The sequence below is a fragment of the Uloborus diversus genome, chromosome 5 (assembly GCF_026930045.1).
Source record: "Uloborus diversus isolate 005 chromosome 5, Udiv.v.3.1, whole genome shotgun sequence".
Lineage (NCBI taxonomy): Eukaryota > Metazoa > Arthropoda > Arachnida > Araneae > Uloboridae > Uloborus > Uloborus diversus.
In genome coordinates, this window is record NC_072735.1 from 98,407,942 (window position 1) to 98,429,015 (window position 21,074).

General features: G+C 36.6%; 1 protein-coding gene across 1 annotated transcript in view; it reads left to right on the forward strand.

The window, feature by feature from the left end:
* LOC129223033 (putative fatty acyl-CoA reductase CG5065) overlaps nucleotides 1-17,821 on the forward strand; it is a 45,422-nt gene extending 27,601 nt beyond the window's left edge. The window contains exons 5-10 of the mRNA XM_054857597.1: nucleotides 2,857-2,929; nucleotides 4,252-4,358; nucleotides 6,725-6,902; nucleotides 9,002-9,046; nucleotides 9,130-9,248; nucleotides 17,578-17,821. Of these exons, the coding sequence (XP_054713572.1) occupies nucleotides 2,857-2,929; nucleotides 4,252-4,358; nucleotides 6,725-6,902; nucleotides 9,002-9,046; nucleotides 9,130-9,248; nucleotides 17,578-17,821 (766 nt within the window). The remainder of the gene's footprint in view (nucleotides 1-2,856; nucleotides 2,930-4,251; nucleotides 4,359-6,724; nucleotides 6,903-9,001; nucleotides 9,047-9,129; nucleotides 9,249-17,577) is intronic.
* The last annotated feature ends 3,253 nt before the right edge of the window (nucleotides 17,822-21,074 follow it).

The following is a 21,074-nucleotide window of genomic DNA, read 5'->3' on the forward strand; positions in this document are numbered from 1 at the left end:
GTGTGTGTGTATGTATGTGTGTGTGTATGTGTGTGTGTCACGTCTGTGTGTGACCAGTTTTTTGTGGCCGCGCTACAGCAAAAACTACCGCATGAAATCGAACGAAACTTGGTACACATATGTGCCCCTATGTGAACTTGTGCCCATTGGTTTTTGGCGCGAATTCCTCCAAGGGGGGTTGAGCAATGGGACGTTTTTTGAGTTACGCGTGATTGCTATTCCTCAGGAAGTAACTGGCGGAATCAAACAAAATTTGGTCCATATGTTGCCATTAACAAGAACAGGTGCTGATTCAATTTTGGTGTCAATAACTCAAACGGGGGTTGAGCTATAGAACGTTTTTTGTCGTCAATTGTGACTGCTGTATCTCAAGAAATAATGAACGGAATGAAAGAAAAATTTATCGGCAAGTACCCCTTAGTGGGTATAAGAGCTGATTTTATTTTGGTGTCAACAGCTAAAAAGGGGGGTAGCGCAATCGCCCGTTCTTTTTTTCCATTGTGAGTGCCCTATCTCAAGAAGTAATGCTACGTTCTGGTTGAAATTTTGAATATATGTGAATCTATATGTAAACAGGCTTTGGTTCAACTTTGGCGCCAATCGCGCCAAGAGGTGCTGATTTATTTTTATTATCATTATTTTTTAGCGAATAAAAATAGTTTTATTAATGCAACAATAAGAAAGATAAATCGTAATAGATTGTCGTCTGCGTATTTCTCGTGATTTTAATTGTATGGAAATGATCGGAAATATTATCTCAATGATTTAAAATTTTTAACTGTTGCCATCTTATATTTGTTAACAAATAAAATATTTGTAATTAATTCAAGCAAGGCTTTTAAAATAACTTTCAATTTTCGCTCTTTGCTTTGCTTTTGCAATAATTCAGACATTGGGATGGTCGTCAAGTTTTTGCATGTGTAATTTCGTTTTTGTTAGAAATATTGCTTCCTCGTCAAGCATGGGGAGGGATCAGAAAAAAAAGAAAAATATAGAAGAAAGTTTCGTGATGGCCACAACATACTAGTTTAATAAGTGATCATTTCTTCGTCATAAATATAGCGAATAGTTTGGTTTAGTGTAAAAGTAAAGGAATTCTATTAAAATGTCAGCAAAATCTTTTATCTTCCTCCAAAAAATTTAGCTGAGGTAGAAGCTGTAATTTATTTAGTATAATGTTCAGCATTTTAACTTCATTATTATTATTACTACTATTCGTATCATTATCATTTATTATTATTAATAATTTATTTATTCATTTATTTTTAAACTAAAATTATTATGGTTTAAACTTTGTGATACACTGCTCGACATTGAAAATGCAACACCAAGAAGGAGTGTTCAGAAATTTATGCAAATTTTAGAGTAGATGTACATCACTGAGTTATGTAAATGATGAAAAATGCGCAGCTCTCCAACCACGTGAAGTAAGATATAAGGGAAGGAACTTGTAGAATGGGCAATATTCGTGTCGTTATTTCTAACTGAAGAATTATCGAAGAAATTTTGTTTTTGTCTTGGAGGATACGTGTAACACGACAGAATGCCAGGCCGTCAACGAAGGCACTTCCAGCAGATAAACGATTTTACGAGGAGTATGGTGATCGGACTGAGAAAGGGAGGTTGGTCCGTCCGACAAATCGCAGCTAATACCCACATGGATGCGAGCACGGTGCATCGGCTGTGCCGAAGATGGTTAAAACAACGAAAAGTGGCAAGATTGAGGGGTGCAGGGGCAGTCAGAGTGACGTCAGAACGCGTGGATCGACGCATCCACCGACAAGCTGTAGCAGACCCACAAGTCACTTGTTCCTCGATTCTGCAGCAGGTGCAAGATACCCTGAATGTTCCCGTGTCAACCAGAACAATTTCCCGTCGTTTGGTCGCACGTGGTCTGCAATCACAGCGTCCGCTAAGAAGACTGCCATTCATCCCACAACATAGACAGCAACGTTTAGTACAGTGCCGGACTAGAGCGACGTGGAGGACAGAATGGCGAAATGTCGTGTTCTCAGATGAATCCCGCTTCTACTTATCTAGTGATAGTCGCCGCATACGTGTGTGGCTTCGACGTGGAAACAGATCTAATCCGGCAGTACAGTGGAACGTCCCACCGCACGACAACGTGGCATATTGGTTTGGGGCGCAATTGCGAACAATTCTGTATCACCTCTAGTTCGTATTCAGGGCATTATGACGCCCCAATGACACTTGGATAATGTGCTGCGACCGGTGACAATCCCTTACCTTCAAGGCTACCTAATACAATTTTTCAGCAAGATAACGCCCGACCACACAGTGCTCTCATCTGCCAACATGCTCTCCAAGGCACACAAATGCTTCCCTGGCCCCCATACTCTCCTGACCTGTCACCAATCGAACATGTGTGAGATGTGATTGGACGCCGTTTGCAGACTCTGTCCCTGCCTCGTTCAGAAGACGAACTGTGGCAAATGGTTGAAAGGGAATGGAGAGCCATCCCTCTGGACACCATCCGCAACCTTATTGACTCTATGCCTAGACGTGTTTCTTCGTGTATCGCTGTCCGCGGTGGTTCTACATCCTACTGAGCCGACTTCGTTCTCGCTCTGTATTTTGCCTATCATTTTCAAATTAAGATCATTTATTATTCCTTGCTGTCTCTGTCTTTTTTCCAAATTTCTTCACTTTCTGACCACTCCTTCTTGGTGTTGCATTTTCAATGTCGAGCAGTGTAAATCTAATTTCATTAAAAGACGTCGTCTTTTTGTTCTTTTTTTTTTTTTTTTCAAATTCATGAATTGTTGCGTTGTTAATTTTATTTAGTCCAGCAAAAAAATAAAAAAGAGTGATTAATAATTTGGTTTTCTCTTTTAGAAAATCGGTAAATTTGAATTTACTTGGTACACAAAGAGTTCTACAGCTAGCACAGAAAATGGACAAACTATCGGTAACGTACTAAATACTTGTTCTAGTGCACGATTAATAACTAAATGACAATATTATTCATTATTCAACTTCAACAACAAAGTGTAAAGAAAATAAGATTTTTTATTGCATTCTTTTGAAATAAAGTGCTCTCATTCATAAAGCGTTAATGCGAGTTAATAATAAATAAAGAAAGAAAATAATAATAATAATAATAATAATAATAATAACAAGTAAATCTTGCGAGAATCTTCAGATTAATGATATATATGTCGCATTGTTGAGTGTACAACCAAAAATGTTTTAAAGCATGTGATCGAAAATTTGTAACAACTATAGTTGAAAAATAGTTTTTAGAACTTCTACAAACTATAAAATGATAACGAGATTCATATATATATATATATATATATATTTTTATAAGAACGAGCTTCTTTACTAGTACAAATTATGTAATTCCCTAAAAATAAAAATATTCCCTTGTATATTTTGTAAGTTATCGAAACAAGAGCAACTTTACACAAAATACACCGACAGCTCAGATTTTCCATCCGAGGACTGCAGTTTAGTGCTTTTTAGCCCTCATCAGCCCGGAATAGGAAGCAACTGAGCTGGAGGTCACTCACCTGGTGTGCCGATTCTATATTAGTTACCAGTTGTTTGGCTCTCTTGGCTTCTTTAAATGGTTTTCCACCTCCAGCTCAGTTGCTACTTATTCCAGGCTGATGAGTGCTAAAAAGCACGAAACTACAGTCCTCGGATGGAATAACTGAGCTGGCGATGTATTTTATGTATTTCTGCCTTAGCCATTGCTTAGGGCGGTAACTTACTGCAAAAGCAACTTTCTTAACTATAACTATTATAGTCAATATCATACTGAACAAGCAAGAGCTCTCGAGCTTTTCGAACCTCTTTCGGTGTCATTTTCGACCCGTCGCGGGAACGAAATAGCACCCGATCAGATGTCGAATTCTTCACATCACAGAATCGAAAACGACCGGGAAGTTAAAGCCTAGGCGAACGAGAATCTGGTTGATGGAACGCAAGAAACGGAATCGTTACATGGTAAACAATCATTAAAATTGTTCTTCAAAGCTGACCTGAACTTTTCCTGTACCACCGATAAACAACTAACTGAAGAAATGCGTTATAAATCATTGATGCATGTGCGGTAATTGTCAAATAACAACTTATGTAAGAATCCATAACTTTCACTATTTTGAAACATTGCTCCTTCTTGAATGTCATAACTCCTGTAATTATGAATACTTTCTAACGAAACAAAAAATCAATATTTTGTAATTGTGTTCCTCTCAAAGCGTCAATTGTTTCTTTTTTGCTTAGGCTTTCGTTCATGTATCGACAGCGTACAGTTATTGCAATCGTTCTGATATCGATGAAGTCGTATATCCAGAAAAAATTGCTCCTCAAAAAGTCATCGAACTTGCACAGTAAGTAAATGCTTAAATTAGCTTTTAAACTATTATCTAATTGATGTGTAGAGGAACTAGTGGCACCCGCACGGCTTTACCCGTAGTAGGAAATTAAAAGATCATCTGGTTTGCCTGTATATTTACAAATAATGGATGATGAATTGCTCGTCCATGTTATGGTAATTCGCTCGGTGCAGAGGAATTAAGTCCATCAATAGTGGTAAAACTAAGATCATAGAAGAAGAACAAAACCGAAGTTTCAGAAAATCGCTTTGAGTTGTGCACCCCCATGCTACAAACTAATTTTGTGCCAAATTTCATGAAAATCGGCCGAACGGTCTAGCTCTATGAGCGTCACAGAGATCCAGACAGAGAGACTTTCAGCTTTATTATTAGTAAAGAAGATAAAGAAAAAGATAATAATTATAAGTTTTGTTCAGTTAATCTAAAATTTGGTCAATCTAATTCAAACAATAGTGAATTCGAAGTTTTTGTTAGTTCAACCTATCATGCTGATAAAGAAATTATTCAAAAACTATTGATTATGTAAAACTAATTACAGATCAAAACCGCAAGTTGTTGGTCTATGGCGTTTAATATTGTAATAATTTCGTTCATTTTCTATGTAGTATTGGTTTTACGCAGACTTAGCATGTTGAATACAAACATCCTTCAATCAAAATGTTTTATTATTATTTCTGACGAAAGAACTCGTCACAAGGCGGGTTGCTCAAAATTGAGACCCCTGTTGTAAAGTAGAGAAAATAATTTTAAAATGTGTTTTCATACTTTCCGACCCAATTCAAAATCAAACACCTTTTCTTTTAAATTCACCTCTTGTTCTTGATGTTTACTTTGGTCTTGATGTTATCTTCAATTTTTACGATCCTAAAAAAATATATTTGATTACTATTTTTATGTCCCGCGATAGAGAGAATGATTTGGAATCAGCTTATTACCAGAACCCGATCATTCTGATATTGGACATGGGGCAAATTTCTATTTCGGGCCCCCCTCCTCCTGCGGAAGGGCCCAAAATATTTGAAGACACTGGCACACAAAATTCGTTCTGTGCGCCCCCCCCCCCCAATCTATTCCCCCTTATGCTATTAAAGAAGAAATAAAATATTTCGATACTTACTTATTAACACAGTACACAGCTGTGCTGAATTTGGTGGTACCTCATATGACAATCTATATATATAAAAATGGAGTTTGGTAAATTTGTTCCCTAAGATCTCAGAAACTACCCGGCAGATTTGGCTGAAACTTTCACCGTTTGTTCAGTTTGGTACTGGGGAGGTTTGTAGACTAGTATAGTATAAAGTTACATTTAAAAAGAAGAAGAGATAATACATTATAATTATATAAGATGTGGTAAAAATTTGCCCGTAACCGTAAATCGTAAACATAAAAATTATCTATGATATAACTTTTAATAGTAAATACAGACTAAACTGGGAGTGGGTTTTGGGATTTGCAAAAGGTATCAAATTTTTAAGGGGAAATTTTATCAACAAATAAGAGATTTTTTCCTTTGTCTTGGCATTTGCAAAAATATAAATGATATCATTGTACTCTAGATTCTGAGTGAAATTATCATTTATTTTTAATTACTATGATAAATTAAGGGGAGTTTGGGCCCCCTGAAATCTAAGAGGAGCCCCACGTGCCCATGCGGTAATCAGGCTCTGCTTATTACTCTAAGGAAGGTTTTCTAGCAGAGCATTTTTTTCTCTTTCTACTGGATTCATTGCTTCATGCATGTAGAAAGCTTGAAGTCCCTATCCTAAATCATATAACACAAAATAATTATCCGTGGGAAAAAGCATGGTGCACGGCTACTTTACGTGACTGTCCATCTGATTTATTATTTCTGCAGATACTGCCGTTTACCTGCCCACGCCAGTATTATACTCCTTTCGGACACAGCCGGGGATAGGGTCTTCAATTGCGTTACGTTTGTCAATAAAAGATCTTGTTGCACTGCACGATGTGGGTGGGTACGAAATACTGAGTACACATTATAGGTTATATCGATTCATTTGGTACTGAGTTATTTTTGCTTTGATAGCTTAATTGTAGAATTGCGATGTCACTATAGTGTGGTTTTGGTAACATGATGAGAGTTTGGACGAGGTCATTTATGTTTAGGTTAAAAGAGAAGAAATTCCTAGATTGACGCGTCAATAATACGCAAACCGGCTACCCTCACAAGTAAAATTAAAATTTACTGTGTGTCTGTTTTGTCCTAATTACAAGAAAATCTTATACATTAATCGAGATCTGATTGAAATATATTGAAACACAAATTAAACTAAGGTTATTTTTAACCCTGCGGATAATTCCGAGTTTCTCAAGGCTTCCTTTTGCTTTTTTACCAGATGGATGGATGACGATCTGTTAGAAAGTATTACTCCAAAACTTATGGACAATCGGCCAACAACGTACCACTACAGCAAAGCTTTGGCGGAAACTCTTCTCGTATCAGAAGGTGGTAATTTACCCATAGCTATCGTCAGACCCTCTATTGTGACAGCTGCCTTTCGAGAACCATTTCCGGTATGTACCAGCGAAATGGGAAGATAGGGCGCCAGGAACATTGGGCGCCGGGAACATTCGGTGTTGGGAACATTGGACACCGAGCATATTTAGTGCCGGGAACATTGGGCCCAATGTGCTCGGCGCCCAATGTTCCTAGAGTCCCTACGGCGCCCAATCTACTTAGACCGATGAACCAGCGCATACTATTTTGAAAATTAAGTACTGTAAAAGCACTTATTTTCATAATATCGACGGGCTCATGAAAATAGGTGCTTTTGCAGAAACCGAAATGGAGTTCTATAATGCTTTTATAAATACTAATATTAATTTTATTAGAATTACAGCTAATCATCTAAAGTGAGAAAACGTATTAAATGGCTGCTAATTTATCTAATTACTTTGTTGGGAAGATTGGCTGCTGATTGGAAGAAACACTAGAAATCCACTTTCGACCAATTTTTAATTATGATATGATCTACTTGTGTGCTTTAGCAGTGCCGGATTTTCGATTTTTCCGGGCCGGGGCAAATATTGATGCTGCCGTTCTTACCCATCTTCCTTCAAGTTTTCATATCAAATATTAACAAAAAACAGCCATAGAAATAGACTGCATTGGTCTCCCCCCCCCGACCCCCAGAACCTGTCGTCCCGGGGCGAGGGACCAGGCCTGAAACCCTTTAGACATCAAGCGCTGTACAACACCAGGTTACATTGTATGGAAATATTGTGTGGCAATGTACGGAAACATTGTGTGACAATGTACGGAAATATTGTGTGACAATGTACGGAAATATTGTATGGCAATAAGCCTCCCAAAAAATTTTCCGATTCGGCAAGTTTTATCTGACGATTCGGAAAATTTGGGAACATGATTACAATATTACCCGAATGAACTTTTCCATTCGAAGTATTTATGTGTGTATACTCGTATTTTATTATTCAGCAAAATAAGAGCTTCATTGGGTAAATTGGGAATTTCTGCCTTTCCAAAAATTTAAGTTCGGGGCGCCCCTGAGTGGTTAAGATCTAAAGCTTAAAGTAGTGTATACCAGGGGTTCTCAAACTTTCTCGACTCACGGCAGCCTTTTAAGATTTAGAATTTTCTCATGGCACCGTAGATAGTTTATTATGTTAAACAACTAATAAGTCGTTATTTTCAGGTTTCCCCCCCTAACCTGCGCACAATTTGTGCACATTATGTGCAGCATATGTAGCACAGGATCATATCCTCCTCCCAAATACTCTGATGTTACATTTATATTATAAGGATAAAGTATTAACAAGGCGAACCATCGTCCTATCGTGCTACAATCTACTTTTCTAGGTTATCAAATCTCAGGAAAAAATGACGGCACACAACAATATTTTTCTTTTTGAATTCGTCAACTACCTAATTTAGATTTCAAGAACAGTATGCAACGCTTTTTACTCCTGTTAAACTTCAGGGAACCATGTAGAAAAAAAAATTACGGTAAAATAAGATCAGTTGGTTTTTTTACATCACTCTTCTGCAATAACTTTTGCTACACTGCTACTGTTGCCTGATATAGTGAAAAATGGCTTGTTGATAATTCTTTATCATCAGGCTTTTTGACCACGATGAAAGAGGATCTAGTGAATTTTTGTTATACTGTATCAAAAAATGGAGGATTTATTTACTGGCTATTATTTAGCGCCCCAGGGTGCCGCAGTACCCAGTTTGAGAACCCCCGGTGTACACCTAAAAATCAGTTTGTAGTGCAGATATGAAAACAGTAAATAGTGTAATGTTTCTGTTTCACCGTGTCAGGTTTTGAAGACTATGAAAGGTTGAATGTTATTGGTAGGAAGGGGGAAGAAAGAAATATGAATCTGTAGGAACAGATTTTGACTTGTTAAGTTGAAGTAGGTGCAATTTTCTACTATGAGTTGTTCATAGCCGATTTTTTTTTAAAGTGTGAAACACCACGGATAATCGAAAGTTTACTGTATATACTACGTAAAAGAGATTTGTATAAAGAAAAAAAGTGCGTGATGGTGATGCACCACTGATAACCTTTCTTTTAGTTCAAATTTTATTTTTCTGCTTGCCAATCAAATACATTGAAGTGTTTTTAAAATGTTATCCTTGTTTTCAGGGATGGGTAGACGGCGTCAATGGGCCTACCACATTCATAATAATGGTATGAATAAAAAATACTTTTTGCATTTTAACACGAAAATTTACGTTTTCGCCTTACTCAGTACGAGGTTCATTTCTTTTCAGACAGGCAAAGGACTGCTCAGGACAATGTTAGTTTACGAAGGAACGGTGGTAGATTGGATGCCTGTTGATTTAGTTGCCAATTTGTTGATCACCACAGCATGGCACATTGGTAGAGAAAGGTAAAATGTCATTGTATTTTTCACACCTAAGTTGTTCATTTTTATTAGGTTGGCATTTTACTTAATTTATTGATAACATTCTTTGTAAATTTAGAAAGATCAGATAATATTTAAATAGGCATTTGAGGCAGTGAGAAGCAAAGGGATGTAAGTGGACATTTTCAAGTTTTGAGTAAAAGGCGTTTAAAGATAACATCCTAGGTATGCTTTCATTGAAATGTTTTTCTAAATTGTGCTGTATAGCAGCACTAGGATTACTTGTACCATCTTTTGCCCCAAGACAGAGGAGAGGTTCACCTACCATGTGTACTGGTTATCTCAAAATTTTTAATTTTGCCACTTACATCCCTTTGCTTCTTCTCATTTTTTGTCGCATAAGAAAATGTCGATGTTAGTGTAATACCAATATCTTTACGTAGAATATTTTAAAAATGTGAATATGAGGTAGGAGATACATGACATACACCGCCAGCTCAGTCATTTCCAGCCGAGGACTGCAGTTTCGTGCTTATAGCACTCATTTTCGTGCTAATAAGCACGAAACTGCAGTCCTCGGCTGGAAATGACTGAGCTGGCGGTGTATGTCATGTATTTCTGCTTTAGCCCTGGCTATTGGGCCGGTAATTTACTGAATATACCATGCCTTGCCTTCAATCCTCGAGTCCCGAACCATTGCTTCGGTCACTCGTCTGGTCTGCGCTAATTCCATATTAGCTACCAGTTTGTTTGGCACTCTTGGCTTCCTTAAGAGGTTTTCCATCTTCAGCTCAGTCACTTTCTTATGCCGGGCTGATGAGTGCTAATAAGCACGAAACTGCAGTCCTCGGCTGGAAATGACTAAACTGGCGGTGTATGTCATGTATTTCTGCTTTAGCCTTGGCTATTGGGCGGTAATTTACTGAATATGAGGTAGGAGACTTTTCACTTAGTAGATTGAAAAATAGTAATTGAAAATGATGGGTAAAAGCTGATATGATAATAATAAATTAAAGAGTTAAAGTTAAAATGTGTTTAATAAAAAGAAACATATCATTTTTGGAGAAATAATTAGTGTTATGTTTCTAAAATATTTGCTCTGTGTTATGAATCTGCAAGATTTTAATGATAAAGCACTAATATTTGAAAAGTTTTAAAAAATTTAATCTATTTCTTCCACGTGATTTAACTAATATATTTTTCGGTGTCAAATATATAGGATAAACTTTTGGACTATTTCGTGACTATTTTCGATTTTCGAGTTTTCAGGTATTTATTCGTTTAAAAGTGTGCTGAAAATTTTTTTGACTTTTTCTGAAAATATCTGTCTGCTTGTGCTTATGTATGTAGCAAAGTTTTGTGGGAAATCTAATTCAAAATGTAATGCAAGGAATCGAACTGATATCAGCTTAGAAATGGCCCCAAAGGGAATTAGTGCTGATTAAGTTTTGGACCAATGACTCCAAAAGGGGCACAACAATCGAACTTTTTAGGTAAGCGTGACTTTTTTTCAAAACGTAATGCACAGATTCAATTAAAAGTTGATATACGGATGGAACATTATGAGAACTAGTGCTGATTAGAACTTGATGCAAATCGCTTCGAGAGCGTGGCACAATTGAACCTTTTCTCACTTAGCGTGATTGCTATCAGTGGCGGATGGGGCCGGCGGGCAGCCGGGCAAATGCTCGGTGGGCCGCCTCTGTTTGGGCCGCTTGAATTTTTGAGTAGTATAATTGAGTAGTACAAAAAAAAAAAAAAAAAAAAAAAAAAGATTTTTCTTTCCCTTCTTTAAAAAACAAAAAACTATTTAAATATCTATGGAAATTTTATAATGATCCAGCCCAGAACTAAAAATTTTGGGCCCCCTGCCACAAAATCTGTTAGGCCTCTCTCCAGATGCCAGCAGTGGAAATTTGTAACCTTAATAAGTCTTAGTGCAGGTTATTTTTCAATTTCTTGGCTCGTTGGGCCCTTTAAGGACGCGGGCCGTGGCCCCCCCACCCCCCGCGCAATGAGGGGGGGGGGTATGCCGGTACGCAGATCCGGGCCTAATATCCTGTGCATTTCTAAATGACATAAAAGAAAATCGCTGCAAGAAAAATAATGGTTGCAAAATTAAAAAAATAATAATAATAATAAAAACTCTACAAACTCATGCTGTGAGCAAGCTGTTTTGATAAATTCACCAGCCGGTACGATAATTTTGTTACATAACTGTCCAAGACCTTCTAAGACCCTAACAGTCACCCCTAGTTTGTAGGGGACAATGGACACGTAAAGGCAGGGGAGGCTGCCAATTTTAATTTAGTGATAAACAAAACAAAAAAAAAAGATAGAAAGAAAACGTTCCCAGTATTTAAAAAATCAAATAGTAATAATTCGCAACTCCAGAGCTCGAACACGCTACCTTGCGGTGATAAACAATACTAAAGAAAAAGGTAAAACATTCCATTCCACTTGTTTTCTTTGCGGTAAATTACAGGCTTCAGACAGTTTATGGTGTAATGTAATTTCAGAAGAATAGAAAAGAAAGCTTACTACAAACACGATGAAAAATTACTGCCATTCACTAAGCGTCAAAGCAAGTTATAAGTTACTGCATTTGTCTGTTTTACCTTTTTCATCCGCCATTAGACAGTGGCTGAAGCGCCCCCTAAAGTTTATTGGAGTTGCGAATAAAATAGCAAGTGGAATTCCAGTGACAAAAAGTATTTTTTTTCAGCAAATTTTTTTAAAAAAATGCAACCTTTAAATGTGAAACAATTAAGCCTTTGAATATTATTTAGGAACTAGAAAGTCGCCCATCGATGTATAACGGGTGAAAATTGCTTCTACTCTTCTACATTTGAACGAAGTCATTGCCTGTTTGGTGATATTTTGATAGTTGAAATTGTAACCCTAACTCCAGTGGATTAACCCTAAACTCCAGTAAATATCGTTCATTATTGACCATTTTTTCGTTTCTTAATTCCCCTGAAATGACAGTCTTACCAGTAAAACAGTTATAAGTTACCGGATCGAGTTCAGCCTTGTCACAATAAAGGCTTTCCCTGCATGTTAAACATTACCAAAACATATTATCAAATTATCACGCCGTGGCGCGAATTTCGTTGTTGAAACACGCGCGTAACTCGATCACCGGCTATTATATATGAGGATATCCAGGGGTCTTTACTATAATTTACCTAACTAAAGGCAGCAGAAATGTTTGGATACATTCTGTCAAATTTCGAAAAAATTTTTGAACGAAAAAATGTATTCAGTACATAGTACAAACCCATGACAAGTTTCAGCTTAATACAAGAAATTAATAGATAAATAATCATTAGTTTCATAGGGGCTGCCGAAGCATGTCTCAAGTAGAAAAAAAGTTGAAATGCAGTAAGGGTGATTTAAAATATTATTATGAACACTAAGTGTTTCAATGTATTATACAAAGCAAAAGTAAACAAAAACTTTATCAAGAGATTCTGGAGGCATGATATTTTTAAAAAATAAAGTTGGGAAAAGAAAACCTGCGGTGTGTCACTGAAAATTATCATATCACTCCAAAATGTAAAAAGGTTACTCAAATGAATCCCAAAGGCTTTAATTTCAAACAAGTACAAATATCAGATTGGAAATTGAAATCTTCACTATAGAAAAACCATAGAAATAAGATGGTCTTTGAAAAGAAATACTAGTGGAGGTTTTTCACAACATTTGTATCAATGAAGTTTGATAAAAGAAGATAGAAACTGGAGAGGGAGGGAGGTTCTCGAACTTCATTTTGCACCACCAAGATAGCTCAAACGCGTTTTAGAACTTTTGTGTTTCCAAATCGGAACCCTTCTCCAAACCCCTACCGTTATCAAAGATGACCTACAATGGGGTCGTTTCCAAAATTTTAAAAGTATTTTTTTCTGAAAGAGCATGCTTAAAAACATAAGATCCGACCATTTTTTAAATAATTTATTTAAGTTTAATATTTTTTAAAAATTTATTAAATCGGTGCGCTTTTATTGTTTACACTTCTGTCGTGTGACATTACAAATGATAAAATGCCATTCACAGAACAAATATTTAATTTGCATCTTTACTCACGTGCATTGGCAACGATATGGTTTATAGCAAGCGTAGAGCGCAATTGTAATTCGCTGCTTGATTATCATAACGTGGAAACATAGTAGAAAGATGCGCCAAATCGTATCATTTGTAACGTCATAAAGACCACGCCTTGATTTCAAAATCGGACATTTAAAAAAATTAATTAAAATAAAACTGTTAGGAAAATGTAAGTATTTTCTGGGTCTATGTTTTTTTTTTTTTGCTCATTCTATCCATTTCAATTACTAAAAGTAGTATTTTGGACTGAAGGAAACCACCCCATTGGTATTTAGGGCTTCAAATTCGAAAAGCTTCCAGGAGAGTGATCACGTAAATCCTGCAGAAACGCCTCCACTCCATCTTTAAAGATCATCTAAAATTTCGCTTTTATTACTTCAATTTAGAAAATTTTCAGAGGTCATCGAACCTCTCCTCCCCCTGTATCAACAAAGATGGGCTGAAATTTTTTTTGGGCTTCAATTCCAAAAGGATTTCTGGGAAGAGCCCCCGAACCCTTGATAACATTAGCAAATATCATCTACAACTGCATTTTAGAATTCAAGTTTCAAAAAATTACTGAAGGAGAATCTCCGAACAGCTTTACCATTACTAAAGATCTTCATAACATTACCAAAGATCGTCAAAAACTGCGTTTTAAAAACTAACTTCGAAAAATTTTCGTCCAATACACGCCAACATCGCTAAAGGTCGTCTTAAATTTCGTTTCATGGGCTTCTATAACAAATTATCTTCCAAAGACTCCTCCCCCTCACGTCATTGAAAGTAGATTAAAGTAACGTCTTTCTGCTTAAATTTCGAAGAATTGTCGGTCACCTTAACTTTATCAAAGAAGACCTACAATCCCATTGTTTAGATTTTAATTTCGAAAAATTTCCAGGGGAGCACCCCGAACCTCTCCACACCATAACCTAACCTAAGCTGATCTGGAATGCATTTTTAAGACAAGAAATAAAAAAAAATTCCGGGGCGGGGGAGGCGCTGGATCTTTGTTCTCATTTCAATATTGTCAGAGATAGTCTAAACCTGCGTTTTTGGAGTTCCAAATTTTCAAGAATTTCCAATGACAGCCATCCTATCCTTAAAGTATTTAGTGATATAACAATTGCATTTATAAGTTTCAATTACGAAAAATAGCTGGGAAAGCACCCCCGAAACTCCCTCCCCCCTAACAAATGCAAAGATCGTCAAGAAGGCGACTGTATAAATCAGAAAAATTTCCGGACGTCGGCCCCGAATCTCTCCTTTCCTTAATATCACCAAAAAATCATGTAAAGCTGCGTTTTTAAAGTTACAATTTCGCAAAGATTCTCCGGAAAACTCCCGAACCCGAGCCTCTTCTCCCCCTAACATTACCAAAGATACCCTCAAGTGCATTTTTAAGACTACAAACCCGAAACCATTTCTACCCCCCCCCCCCCCCCGAGTGAACGTTACGATTTGTCAATACTTAGATCTTCTAATTACTTTGCTCTTAAACTAAATCTGTAAACCCATTCTCTACCTCTGTTTTTGAGATACGTCTGAAATAACTAAACGAACGCTCATTTCATACATATGCAGTATGTATGAAATGACCGGTCAAGTGTAAAAACGTTACAAGTGTAAAAAACGTTGAAGGTACTTTTTTGAGCTAGGCGACGTCCCTTAAGTTCATTAGATATCGGCTAATGTTAACACAGGGCTAATGTTTCCACGAGGGCTTCACATGTCGTCCACCTGAAGCCATTTGAGTATCTATTGCGAAAGATTCCTCACCTTATCCGTTTTCCTCTACATGTATGTGATTCCTATATGTTCCTATACATGTATGATAACCTATTCATGTATGTCCCTAGAACTTAAATTTCAACAATTTTCCGGGGGATCACTTCCTAATTCTCCTTCGCAAGAATCATCTGAATTTTCGCTTTACACGTTCATCAAAATTATACACTATTTTCACGCGATATCGCGTGAAAAGTTCCTCCTCTTCAATCGTTATTGCTCATAAAGCCTGCATATACTGACTTATGGCAGGGGGAGGGGGGGGGAATTTATCGCTAACAAACTTGAAGAACTTCAATTTCAAAAAACATCGCCCTCCCCCAAATAGAGTCAATTGTCGTCTAAATTGGCGCTTTGAGAACTTCAATTGAGATATCTTGCCTAGAAACAATTTCTGTACTCCTTTCCTTCTCTTAGTGTTTCCAAAGATAGCTTACACATGCGTTTTTAAGCTCTGATTTTGATAAAATTTTGGGGGAAATCTCCAAATTCTCCCTCTCGCAAACATCGCCCGAGATCATCTAAAAATAGTCTAATAATACGTTTTTGTTGCTATAATTTCGAAAATTTTCCGGGGGAGCGCCCCCCCCCCATCATCTGCACGAAAATTACACTTTTTACTGTGCAAGTATTCGTAACATAAATTCCTTCTCTACACATTTGTAAACGCAATTCTCCTAATATGAGTCCTCTTAAAACTTCTAAAACCTCCTAAAACTGGAAGTTGTATGCGCTCGCCCTCTTTCATTTGAAAAAAAAGGAGGAGGGGGAGCATCTCCTCTTCAAGGAGCAACCCTTAAGGGGCCGGCTGGCTAGTAAATGCCACGGCCGGTTCATGCTGTCCCATCCGCCACTGATTGCTATACATAAAGAATCTATGCAAGTATTTAAACAAAAATATTTGCTCTGGTGAATCTCAGGGGTAATTATTGTCGTTTACTGAAGAGGGTGGATCGATCGAAGGTTTTTCACATTGAACTTGGCTGCTATATCTTAATAATTAATGTATGAATTTCAACAAAAAATAATTTTCAAATATGTTCCAGTATTGGACGTCAGAGGTCGATGCAATCAGAGAGTAGTATCTTTTTTAAAGTGCATGAAAGTGTGCTGATTGAGCGGAGGTCAAATCACATTGCGAAATGGACATTTTTCGCAGCGACAACATGACCAGAGCCAGGGTCGCCGAGAGTTCAACTGGGTCCCGGGGCAAAATACTGACTTGCGCTCCACCCCCCCCCCCCCTCCAACCATTAAAAAAAAATCCAGTTGACTGCCCTCACCCCTTATTTACATTTCAGTAATCTCAATGAGGTCGTTTCCAAAGTTTTGAAAGTTTTTTTTTTTTTTTTGAAAGAGTATGCTTAAAAACATAGGATCTGACAATTTTTTAAATGATTTGTTTAAGTTTAATATTTAAAAAAAATTACTTAATTTGGTGCGCTTTCATTGTTTAAGTTTCTGCCGATGACATCACAAATGATGAAGTGCCATTGTGTTGCCATTCACAGAGCAAAATATTTAATTCGCATCTTTACTCACGTGTATTGGCAACGATATGGTTGATAGCAAGCGTAGAGCACAATATTAATTCGCTTCTAGAATATCATAACGTGGAAATACGTTAGACAGATGCGCCAAAGAGCATCATTTGGGACGTCATCACCTTGTTTGAAAAATCGGACATTTAAAAAAATTATTTAAAAAAAAAACTGTTGGGAAAATGAAAGTATTTTCTGGGTGCATGTTATTTTTTTCGCTCATTCTATGAATTTCAGTGACTTAAAGTATTACTTTTGACTGAAGGAAACAACCCCATTGCGCCTTCTATACCGCGACATCTGCTTCATAGTAATCCTAGGCGTTATACCACAAATCAGTGTACAATGGAGATTTGGTAATTTTTCTTCGTAAAAAATATTAAAAAAAAGATGGTTAAATAAAAAAAAGCTGGTTAAATAAATTACAAAAAAAAAAAAAAATGTAATTACTAATGTGAAACAAAAATTTCGAAACTTTCAAAAATTTTGAAGCCACTCAATTTTTCGTTTTCTTTTTTTTTTTTTTGCCTGGAGGGAGGAGGGGGGGATTGTTATTACTAGCATCGCGCAATCAAATTTAGAGAATTGCGTTAAGCTTGGAAAGAGAAATAACCACATGAACCTACAGTCATAAGTGTAACATTCGCGAAGGTCCTCCTCCCCGGAAAATGTTCGAAAATAGAGTTCTAAAATTGCAGTTTACACGAACATTGCAACCATGTCGAGTGTTATTTGACCTCTGTTCACTGAGCGCACTTTCAACACCATTTCAAAGATATTTGTAACTGAAGCTCTCACTTTTGTCCGATCTTGGAAACACTATTTCTGAAAACCGGTGTACAAAACTTTTAGACCAGCATGCCCAATTCATTTCACATTTCTGTCACTCTCACTGTTTGCGACCTACGCAACTTACGTTTTTTTTTTTTCTTTTTCAGACCGAATTCAGTTAAAGTCTTCAACTGCACCTCTGGGAGTCTAAATCGGGTGACGTGGTCTGATGTCGAGAGGACTGCATATCCCATAATTACCCGGCATCCAAGTCTGAGCGTAATCCGGTATCCAGGAGGCAGTTTCAAAACCACGCATTTCTGGAACATGCTTTCTATCAAACTAGGGCATAGTTTGCCGGCCTATTTCATTGATACATTAGCCTGGATTTTCGGATACAAAACAGAGTAAGAATGCGCTTTTGCACCTAACAATTCTGTACCTCAAAGCCAGATTAATGTAAGTCACACTATCACTACCCGTAGGCATCCATGGAAATGAAATGGCTGACTCCCTGGCCATGTAAGGTTCTTTAGATTGCCAAGTGAATTGTCCCATTCTCAGTGAGTCACTTATTCGTTTCTGCAAAAACCAATTTCAAGATCAACTTACAAGCATAAATAAAGTCAACTCGAACGGCATACCTTGGGCCGAATTTCAAGAGATGTGGAGGACCTACTGTAATAAACCTCGAGCGGAAGCTGTGGCCCTTTTTAGGCTCCCTACAGGCCATGATTGCCTGGCTGAGCACCTCCACAAGATAGGTATCTTAACATCTAGTACCTGTCTAATTTGCGGTTCTGGCAACAGGAATGCTATTCATCACCTCTACTGCTCGAAACTTAACCCAACTGATCAAAAACTAAAATTACTCGGAAATCTTTATTGGTCTACGCAATCTGTCATGGACTCCCTGAATTGACTTTCTCTATTTCTGCTATAATTGTAAAATCCTCTAATTTACAGATTTATTTTTGAGTTTAAATTGTTTTGTTGTACAGCCTGAGTAAAAACTTTAAGGCCAGTATAATTTTCTTTGAAAAAAGGAAAACGAAATTAAAGGGATTTTAATATTATTGTATTATTAATTATTAATATTCATTGGTAAGAAATAATGCAACAGACAGGATTTGTAAAGCATGTAATAACCAGAAAAGCAGTGGTTTTTTCAAAGTTAGCATTTCAGCTTGAGTAAAAACTTTAAGGCCAAAAGTATTTTTAAAAAACTGCAAGCACTTATACTGTAATAAATGTCACATCATTTAACAAGATTGTAGAAACCCTTCAACTTGCAGTTTTGTGATTAATTTCTTCAAAGTTTTTGTCCTATTTGTGACGATATCGTAAGGTAAAAAGTTAACTGTTCAAGAAAGAGGGCAGATTGAAGCTTTTTCTTCAAAAAGGATAAGCAGGCGTACTATTGCGGAAAAAAGGGAAGATCGAAGACTGAAGTCAACATCTTTGTTTGATTTAAACGCAATTAGGGTAAAAAGAAAAACCGGGAAACTTAAATCTTTGTCCTCGCGTCATGGAAAAAGAGTTTGGAAATTATAACATTACCTGAAAAGTACTCAACCAGGAAACTTATTCAAGCGGTAGGTTTAAATGTTTGTCAAAAATGATATAGAACAAAATTAGAAGGTGTGGAAATTTTATTAATGCTGCAAAATTGCTTAAACCTCATTTATTGAAAATGCACAATATAGAGCGTTTCAACTTTAGCTAGGAAATCATGACCTGGGATAACCAATGAATACAAATAATTTTTTTCTAACGAAAAGAAGTGGAATATGGATGGACCAAACGGACGGAAGTACTATTGGCATGATTTACGAAAAGAAAAAGAAATATTCTACAAGCGTCAATTAGATGCTGGCTCTGTTAGAACCTTGAGAGTCCTTTGCTTACAATGGTGTGTGCTGAGTTGCGTTTGTTTCAGGCAAAATGAACTCACAAGCATATCAAAATGTCTTCCCAAGTCATCTTTTACCAAATTCTGAATTTATTGCTGGAAAAATTGAAAATATAAGCAAAACAACGCATCTGTCCATCCGAGTAACTGCAAAAAATAGGCTCCAAGTAAACAATGTTGAAACTTTGAAATGACCAACTAAGTCTCCAGATCTTAACCCAATAGAAAACTTATTGGGTGACTTAGCAAGAAGAGTTTATGCAAAGGAGAGATGTTTTACTTCATCAATAGAGCTGACATCTACCATCGAAGATGAATGGTAAAAAAAAAACATTTCGAATTTTGTCGAAAACTAGTTTCATTAATGAAAACAAGAATATTTGAAGTAATCTGAAGGAATGGCTCCCACACAAGCTTATAAATATTTGAATTTTTGTCCTCATATGCTTTTTCTATGTTGACCTTAAAGATTTTACTCAGGTTCAAATCTGTAATATTTTCTGATAATGAAACACTTACAATTATTTTTTTTTGTATTTTTTACTTGTATTTATGGTTAATAATTATCACTCATTTGACTTTTTGATCCTAAGATTAAGGTGTGTCTAATTTCTCAAAAAAGTGCACTGGACTTAAAGTTTTTACTCAGACTGTATGTTCAATTGTTTATTGCAATTACTTTTCCTATTCATGGCTGCCTTTTAAATGGATTAATGTCTTTCTGAATAAAGCCATATGTAACAACACTCTAATCATACTTTGCTCGAAAGCGTAAAAACGTAGCCCGGCGCATAACAAAGGCGGGACTCGCGCCCTTATACACTGGCAAATAATTACAAATGTATTTTTTACATGTAATTTTTTAAAAAATAGAATTACGTTGTTATGGATCAATGCGGAATAGGATTCTACACAATGCAGTAATAACAATAAAATCGCCAGTTTTGACACGTTAGTTTGCCATGGGATACAGAATTGTATGACCAACACAAAAACGAAGATTTTGTGAATTTTCATTTCTGACATATACTGCTAAGTGTACGTCTATGACTTAACTATCCTTAACTCGAGAAAAAAATCAAGTACTAAACTAAGCACAATAGACACTTAATTAACCGAGGAACCGTTGCAAACAGTTTAAAAACTTCATTTGAGGCAGTGAGAAGCAAAGGGATGTAAGTAGCAAAATTAAAAATTTGGAGATAACCAGTACACATGGTGGTAGGTGAACCTCTCCTCTGTCTTGGGGCAAGAGTACTAGTAGTCCTGGTAGTTGCTGCTATACAGCATGATTTAGAAAAAATTGCAATGAAAGCCTACAAAGGATGTTATTTTCAAACGCGTTTCACTCAAAACTTGAAAATGTCCACTTACATCCCTTTGCTTCTCACTACCTCATTTTAGGTTACATTTTTTTTTACACTAAGTACTTTTGCTTATATTTTTGAAGAATCTAGCGGTAATTAATACTGTTCAAGTCATTTTTGTTTTCAAATCAATAAGATTGGCCACTTTGCAAGAAAAACTTTGAAAGAAAAAAAAAATCGTGACGTGCAAAGACTAACAGCTTTTTAACTGGCTTCTAACCGGCTGGTTACTTGCACATATACCTTTTTTCTGCTATCTGTAGATTTTTATTAATTAGTCGAATGTTCTTTATTTACTTCACTATTCTTGCTTTTAGAATTCTAATATGAAAAAGATAATTAGTGTGCTAAAAAGATATATATCGCCAGGGGTAGATGGGCCTAT